Here is an 8,782-nt window from a genome sequence, read left to right on the forward strand (position 1 = left end):
ATTCCATTCTGGGCCTACGATATGGACCCAGTTTTACTGCTCATCCTGATTGGGCCTGACCCGATTTCAGAAAGGGAAATGGACCCGGGTTACCTCATTTTCTAAATAAATTTATACAGATAGGAATAAATAAGTTGGTTATTCCACGTTACTACTTTTTTTTTTTTTCCAAATTAGACAGATCTAAAAGTGTTTAGTTACAAACATGTAATTAATAGTGACATGACATTATTAGTTACATATTTGTAACTAAACACTCTTACATCTGTCTAATTTGAAAATAAATAATAATGTGGAATTAGTCACTTATTTACTCCCACCGGTGTCCAAACCCTTTTTCTAAACGTTTTCTCATAATTCTTATGGGGTTATTCCTTAATTAGGAGTGTTTGAGAGGTAGTTTCCAAACTCTTACTATTTTGAAAAATTTACCAAACTAGGACCAGTCAACAAAACTCTAACCTTAGTCAAAGGATAGAGATTTTTTTTTCCTCGTTTTAACCTCAACTTTACCATTAATTATATTTCATTTATTTTTCTCATACCATTTTAATATCCCACAAACTCTCCCACCATCTAAAAAATATTCTTTTTTTCTCTCTCCACATTCTCACCTCTCTCTCTCTCTCTCTCTCTCTCTCTCTCTCTCTCTCTCTCTCTCTCTCTCTCTCTCTCTCTCTCGTTATTCAGCCGCCAAAACCATATTCCCACCCTCTCTCCCCTCTGAATCCTATCTTAGCTCAGCCGGAAAACCCCATTCTCTATTATCCCTCCGTCGCCGGCTTCTTTCATTCTTGATACATGTTACATATCGCCCATCGAGTTTTCATCTAGATACGCACTCGTTTTCATTTGAGGTAAGTTTCGTTTTTAAGTTTCTGGGTTTGTTGAGTTCTGGATTCTTGAATTATGTTAGCAAAAAATCAATTTCGGTGAAAAATTAGTGTTATTAAGCTTGAATTAAGAAAGACGGAGTAAAAAAAATGATTCTGAAATCTGGGTTTCGTTTGATTAATTAGTGATCAACACGTAACTAAAATCTTAATTGAGAGATGCAATGACAAAAATGTCACTAAATCTTCAAACGGAATCTGGGTTTTGTTTGAAGATTTAGTGACAAGTTTGTCACTAAATTGTTTATGTGTTCGATTTAATGTCAATTATTTAGTGACACTTTTGTCACTAAATATGTCGATACACCATGTTGTAATGACCAATATGTAACTAACATAAACCGTGTTTGTGGTTCTTAATGTGCAGTGATGAAATTATATATTTTTACATTTGTCAAACATAGCGGTGTGTGGCTCAGAGATGAGTATTACCAGGTTGATAGTTCTTATGCCTTCCTTATACCACCAACGATCAACTATGAGGATTTCATGAAGTTATTGTTTTCGGGTTCTGAGGGAAAGTTGAATCCAGAAACTCAAAAAGCTCAAGGTTAACTACGAGATTGAAGGAGTGGTAAAACCAGTACCAATTGACTCTGACACGAGTTTGACATGTTATTTGCATATTTGGAAAAAAGAAATTGGATACCACAAAATTTTCCCTGGTTTTAGAGATTTTGCCACTGACCGCAGCCCCCCTTATCTACTCTGCACACATTGGTTCAACTCCAAACATAAGTGAGAATTGCTTTTCTAGAACTAAACATCCCACTTCCACAAGTCCCACATGCTCGATGTCCCTCTTGCACAAGTCCCACATGCAAAAGTCCTTCCCACACAAGTCCCAGTTGCCGAAGTCCGCCCCGCAAAAGTCCGACTTGTAGAAGTACACGACATGCCAGCGCCCAACAAGGTTGCTCCACGACCTTCGTTGAACTCATGTTATGTGTGCTAACTTATTAATATCTTTATATGTGTTCACTTATTAATATATTTTTCTTAAGCTATTGTAGCTAAACATTTTTTTATGAGAAATTCATCAAACACCAGAGGCGGATCCAGACTCGGAAGGGGGGGGGGGGGGGGGCAGAACTGAATTTTGGCCGGAAAAAAAAAAAAAAAAAAAAAAATTTAAGCCTGAATTTTTTTTTTTTGGGGGGGGCCCAGGCCTCTTGGGCCTTCAACGTGGGTCCGCCACTGTCAAACACTCATTAGTTATAGAAACTCAATTTCTCGTCTATCCTAATAAAAAACCAGGACACAAAACAAAAAAAGAAGAAAAAAAAAACCAACTATTAATATTAATTTGAAATTTAAAGCTCAAACCATTGAATTAGAAATATAGTGCCTAGAAATTTATAAACAAATTGCTTGAACCTTTCAAGATAGCTGTCTTCTTCAACTTGACTTTTTCATAATTTTAGTTCAAAAAAAGAGAAATTCTGCTCATGAAAAAAAGGTAAGCCAAAGTGATTTTATCTAGTTTTTTTTTAATATTAAAATTGAAGTTTATAATGTGTGTTAATGTTTCAAAACCATCACCATTTTAAGTTTTTGGGCCTATTTGGACGTTTAAAATCCACATACACATCATTATATTAAAGTATTTAAAATGAGGCTTAATGAGTTCTTGTCTATCCTGATAAGACAAATAATAATATATAAGGCATTTATGAGGCTTTATTCGTATATCCTGATAAACAAGCCTGAAATATATTCCGAAAAGACAATACCTTAAATATAATTGAGCCCCGCTTATACTAATAAAATGGGGAAATTTGCGTCAATGTCACAAATTCGTCGGGTTTTTGCATTTGTGTCACAAAGTTGTCAAAATTACATTTGTGTCACGTATTTACATTCGTGTCACATGTGCAAATTTTAAATTGGGTAAACTAGCAACGTAGCCATTTTGAAACATGGTTTTTGGAATCTAGCCAACGTTTGATAAATTTTGCAATCTAGCCATTTACTGAAATTTACGGATATAAAATACCTAATTTACCCTTTTTCTTATACTTACTTGATCAAAACACTAGCCCACGTTTGACCGGTTTGAATTGTATACAGCCAATTAATTTCAGATTTTTTCGCAATTTAATTGAATATGTAGCTAATTTAATAGGAGATTCGGTGATGTAATCAAAAGAGAAAATTTAATGCAATAAATGCACAAAAAATTTACCATAATTAACAGAAATTAACAAATCAACGGAGATTAACAAAAATTTATAAACATTTACACTGTATTTGCTTACACGGCTATAATTTCAGCAATTTAATTTCAGCTTTTTGAATTCATAATATGAGATTCGGTGATGTAATTAAAAGGGAAAGGAAATATTTATTTGATTGAATAAGTCAAACAAGATAATGAATACACGTAATTATGAAAAAAATCTCGTTCAAAATTAGAAAATAAATTTGGAAAACAAAAATACCGTATTAAATGCGTATTAAAGGAAAGGAAAGAAATCGGCTCTACCTGCACATATGTAAATTTACCATAATTAACAGAAATTAACAAAGCAACAGAGATTAACAAAAATTTACGAACATTTACACTGTATTTGCTTACACGGCTATAATGTTCATTAAAGAAAAAAAACGCTCAATAACCAACTTTGCCAAGTATAGAATTTTTTTTAAAATTCGAAATATAAACTGAATATAACAAATTCGGCTACAAAACCAAGTTTCAAAACGTGGGCTAGTATTTTTGAAACCAAACCAAGGCTAATATAGTAAATACCATCTTACATAAATATGACACGTCGTCAAATTTGGCTAGATTCGAAAATTAAACGAAACGTTGGTTAGATTACAATTACAACGTTGAATGTGGCTTAGATCAACTAATTTTTCTTTTAAATTACTCTCTCTCATCATTTAATCTTTTTATTAGTTACTCCATGTCTTCTGAATTTTTACAATATCTCATTAGAAATCATTTCATCTACCTCTAAAACTTTCTAAAATTTTTGCGTGTGACTTATTTGCAATTTGATTGCCAATTTGTGACATAAGATGCAAATACCACAATAAAATGAGTAAATAAGAGGCCTTAATTTTGTCTAGAATGTGAGGCCTTAGGCAAGCAAGGGAAATTTGCGTCAATGTCACAAATTCGTCGAGTTTTTGCATTTGTGTCACAAAGTTGTCAAAATTGCATTTGTGTCATGTATTTACATTCGTGTCACATGTGCAAATTTCAAATTACTCTCTCTCATCATTTAATCTTTTTATTAGTTACTTCATGTCTTCTGAATTTTTACAATACCTCATTAAAAATCACTTCATCTTCCTCTAAAACTTTCTAAAATTTTTGTGTGTGACTTATTTGCAATTGGATTGCCAATTTGTGATATAAGATGCAAATACCACGGCAAGCAATGGCTTTACTTGCCTAATAGCTGGGCCGGGTCCGTGACGAAATACGCAATCAAAGATTTAGGAAAAAAAATAAAATAAAAGACGCACCGAAGGTTACGATAACTATTATAAAGAAGCAAAATTAAGAAGTAAAAAAGAAGAGAAAGAAAGAGCGAAAGAAAACAAGAAACAGCAATGGGATTGTGTAGCGAGAAGAAGCGTAAGAGAGGGTCTCTCTCTTCTTCTGGTTTGAACTGTGCAGGGACGAGTACAGTCAACGCAAGCGAGGATTACGTAGAATGTTCAAGAAACCAGAGGCAGCGCGTGATGGCACTTCCCTCTCCGGTCGTGACTCCACAAGACCTGAGAGACCATCTGAGGAGTCTCACTCGAAGTCGCTCCAAGGTAATAATAAGTCAACTTGGCAACTCACTCGATCAACACCGTGGATAGCAAACATAATAGTAATGTGGGTACTCGAACAGCGCGAGAAAGAAGACGACGACGACGACGAAGAGGAGTTCGAGAAGTGTGGGCTGTGCGGGAAAGGACAGATCCTACTGGCGCCGGAGATCAAGTGTTGTTGGAACTGCGGCGGTATGATCGAACGCAACGGAAGTTACTTCGGCGACTACGAACGGCGACTCTGTCCCGCCTGTTTCTGCAGACCCTGGAGACCAACATCCCATTCTCGTCTGGTCCCCATGAAGAACGACCAATCGCAAGAAGAGCCGGTGAGCCCTCCTAAGTTCGTTTTAACCTCATCACATTTGTGGGGCCCACTCAATCTGAGTGCGTCAGCAGATGAATATCATTACATATGGGGCCCACATTAGCGAGAATATCATTACTTATATATGCAGTGGGTTGAGTGCGAGGAGTGCGAGGAGTGCGAGGAGTGGCACCACCAGATCTGCGGGATGTTCAACAGCAAAGAGAAGAGCGGTTCGTACAAGTGCCCCAAGTGTTGGCTGGCTTTGGTGCAACGACCTCACATAGTCGAACCCTTCTTCACGGCCAAGACTCTTCCCAAAACCGCCCTCAGCGACCACATCCACCGCCGCCTTTCCATCGTCCTCTCACGTGACACGCAAGCCAGGGCTATGCATGCCAAACACCAGGTACGTACCTATATACATATGCATGTATGTGCTTCTTCTTTCATTTGTCTACATTAACATATGTGTGTTGGTGTGTAATTAAACCACAGGTTCCTCAAGTGAAGGACCTCTCAGTTAGAGTAGTTCTTTCAACGAAGAAGAGCGTGAAAGTGAACAAGGCCTTCTTGGGTGCTATTCATGACCACACCTACCCTACTGAGTTCGAGTACACGTCTAAGGTCTCTTCTTGGGTCTCAGTTGGACAATGGACTCATTTTATATGCTCATCATATAAATAGCTCTCACTAGCTACTACTAATGTTATTTTTTTTTCTTTTCTTCTTGCAGTTGATCCTTCTGTTTCAGAAGATTAGCGGGATCGATGTGTGCGTATTTAGTTTGTACGTTCAAGAGTACGGGGCGGAGTGTGAGAAGCCGAACCAACGCTGCGCGTACATTTCGTACCTCGACTCGGTCAAGATGCTACAGCCAAACATAATGGCCTCATCTGGAGAGCCTCTTAGAACTGTCATATATCATCAAGTGTTGGTGAGCAATGAGTCAAATATGACCAAGTGTGCTATTATTATTGTTTTGTACTTAGTTCTCACAACTATATGACTTATAATTTACAGATTAGTTACCTCGATTATGTGAAGTTGCGTGGCTTCACCAATTGCTATATTTGGTCATGCCCGCCTCAAAAAGGCGACGAATACATCTTTAACTGTCATCCCAAGAATCAGAGGACGCCGGAGCCCGAAGCACTTCAACAATGGTTGGTTTATATTAAGCTTTGTTTATTTTTCTATCCTTGTATTTTGTTTATTTGTATCGTCGTCTTTTTTAATTATTATGGATAATTTATCTCCTCTAGCCATTTTGTGTCAATTCTATCATGATTACTTAAATTACGGATTAGGAAGGTTTGTTTTGATGAGTTGTTCTTAGGATTCAATTTGCTCTGGCATTCATATTAACAGTGTCGTTGATATATGAAATCTTGATATTGTGTGTTGTATATTAAGTAACAGAAATGTTCTCAGCAAAATAATTTAGCCTCGAGGAGCATAATGGCTTGAGTTATATTTCCTCATCGGATTTAATTAAAAAAAAATTAAAAATTTGCAATAAACTGTTGTATATATATATAAAAAAAAAAAAAAACAGGTTGATTACTCATATCAAAGTGACATATTTGATATGTTTGTGATTCAGGTACCATAGCATGGTCGAAAAAGCCGCCGGAGAAGGCATTGTGGTGAATCACACGACATTCTACGACCGCTTCTTCACCGGAAAGAGGTGGTTATCATTACTCGATCGTTTACCTTATTTCGATGGCGATTGCTGGCCTACACTCGTCGAAGATCTTCTCATCAACATCAAAGAGGAAACCAAGAAAGAAGAAATGAGAGGAAAAAAGCACCCAGGTGTTGTCAACACAGATATTTTGCTTATGTACAAGGTTTGTCAAAAAAAGTATTTCTTCTTCGCTATTATTATTATTATTTTTTTGTTGCTCTGGACTAATTTATTTGTTTTTCTTCAGCTTGCCGAGTTCTTTCGGTCGCGGAAAGAGGAGTTTATAGTGATAGACTTGAAGCCTGTTTGCACCAATTGCTGCGATGCCATCATATCAGGCAACCTCTGGTATAATAGCTACGATGGAAAGTGCTTATGTGAAAGGTACGTAATTCATATCAAATTTCAACACCGTGTCATTGCATTTGAAATAATTTCAGTAAAAAAAACTCTCTTGAAATTGTTGGCAGATGCCACGATCGGAAGCCAAGGGTTGACAACAGATCGAGTAAAAGCCAGTGTTTGCACTCAAAGGTTATCTCAACTATTCCTTATATGTCCATTGCCTTATTACTGAATTGATTGCTAATTACCTGAAAGTGTTGTATATTCAGGAGCGAAATCGTGTCCCTGATCACACGGCCACCGAAAAAGATGGCGTGATTTTCAACGAGGTTTGTGCGAGTAGAACCGATCTCTTGGGCTTCTTCGAAAAGAACGGCCTTCAATTCGACACGTTGCGACGAGCGAAGCACTCCTCAATGATGCTTCTGTACCAGCTTCACCGGAAATAACTGAACCACTCACTTCTCAGGTAATCATGTTGCAAAACGCTTCATGTTAGGTGCGAGTAAAATGAAGATTTTCATTACTGAACTCAATCGTTGATGATTACAAGTTTTATACTCTGTCTCCGTATAGCTATAGAGTAACATAATTTCAATTAACTAAAGTAATGCCTATGTGGCTGAGCTAACAAACTCTTGCCAGCGTGGCATACACATTCGACTATATATTAATAAGGTTACGTGTTGTACACGCAAGTCTATACTCTAATACTTCAGAAATTAGTTGCTGGATATATGTAATTAAACATTTTTAACTTTGCTTTTGGCATTATTGATTACAGACTCAAAGACGCGTGTTTCCTATAATTGGGCTCAACAACAACTCAATCTTTCGTCAGCTTGCCAAAAGGTACTTTTCCTTTGCTCTTCTTCCTATCAATAGGATTTATAACTCTGTTTAAGAAGATGGCATACCAAGTGTTTGATGATTTGCCTAACCAATCTTTCATATTTTTTTCTTCTTAATTATTGGATGGCGAAGAAGCGAATCACAGCTTACGATCATGCACTCTTTTATCCTTGCGTGGATTTTTTCCTACGGGTTTATCCAAGCAAGGTTTTAATGAGGCCTCTTCACCACCAACGAAGAGCTTTTGAAGCCCCTGTATCTCATCGATGACTTTTGAAGGTATTATTTATTTATTTTCCTCTTGTATATTCTGAAGTTTAACGAAAAGATTATATAAAATTATATCATAATCGATAGCAATAGTAGATGATGTCTTTTTTTTTTCCTATCATATTTAATTTTTTTTCGATTACATATTACATTTTTTTACTACTAGTGTGACATTTTAGTACAAATCAACATATTTTCTGTTTTGTTTTTTACAGGAGGATAGCGAAGAACCAAATCCCGGTTATTCTTTCAGGCTTTATCCAAGCAAGGGCTCTTCATCTCCACTAATGAAGAGAATAATTTTGAAGCAGAATTGTATTCCACCGATGAACTTTTTGTATATAGTTCTTTCCAGTACTTTATAGACTGAAACTTAACAAGACAATGATGATTATAGTTTTATCCTAATTGATAGCATAAGTAGATGATTAGCAAGTTAGTCAGGTGCCAACCTAGTTGGGATGCGACTGTTTTTGCCTGATACTTTAATGCTGTCTAGGTTTGATTAATAGAAAATATGTCATTTCTTTCTTTTCATATATCAATTTTCACCACTTTAGTTATGTGTTTTTTTTTCCTCAACATTACTACAATTTGAACTGCTAGTGTAATGTTGACATAGAATCTTCATTAGTTGATTATTTT

The 8,782-nt window shown here is 36.3% G+C and overlaps 1 protein-coding gene across 1 annotated transcript; it reads left to right on the top strand.

The window, feature by feature from the left end:
* Positions 1–4,460: 4,460 nt before the first annotated feature.
* On the top strand, positions 4,461–8,425 carry LOC149391305 (histone acetyltransferase HAC1-like). The gene is made up of 11 exons (XM_089619977.1): positions 4,461–4,670; positions 4,751–4,999; positions 5,129–5,386; positions 5,476–5,604; positions 5,714–5,914; positions 6,001–6,143; positions 6,584–6,833; positions 6,918–7,054; positions 7,141–7,204; positions 7,285–7,442; positions 8,353–8,425. Exons 1-11 carry the CDS (start codon positions 4,461–4,463, stop codon positions 8,423–8,425), a joined length of 1,872 nt encoding a protein of 623 aa, XP_089476103.1.
* Positions 8,426–8,782: the final 357 nt, after the last annotated feature.

This window comes from Urtica dioica, chromosome 7 (assembly GCF_054948205.1).
Source record: "Urtica dioica subsp. dioica isolate 48M chromosome 7, U.dioica_male_clone48M_v1_H2, whole genome shotgun sequence".
Classification (NCBI taxonomy): domain Eukaryota; kingdom Viridiplantae; phylum Streptophyta; class Magnoliopsida; order Rosales; family Urticaceae; genus Urtica; species Urtica dioica.

Bases quoted from the DNA above. Each gene is read 5' to 3' on its own strand.
- LOC149391305 (XM_089619977.1), top strand. From the start codon at position 4,461: ATGGGATTGTGTAGCGAGAAGAAGCGTAAGAGAGGGTCTCTCTCTTCT. The intron at 5,000-5,128 runs GTGAGCCCTCCT...TTATATATGCAG, and splicing joins ACCAATCGCAAGAAGAGCCG to TGGGTTGAGTGCGAGGAGTG. The intron at 6,834-6,917 runs GTTTGTCAAAAA...GTTTTTCTTCAG, and splicing joins ATATTTTGCTTATGTACAAG to CTTGCCGAGTTCTTTCGGTC.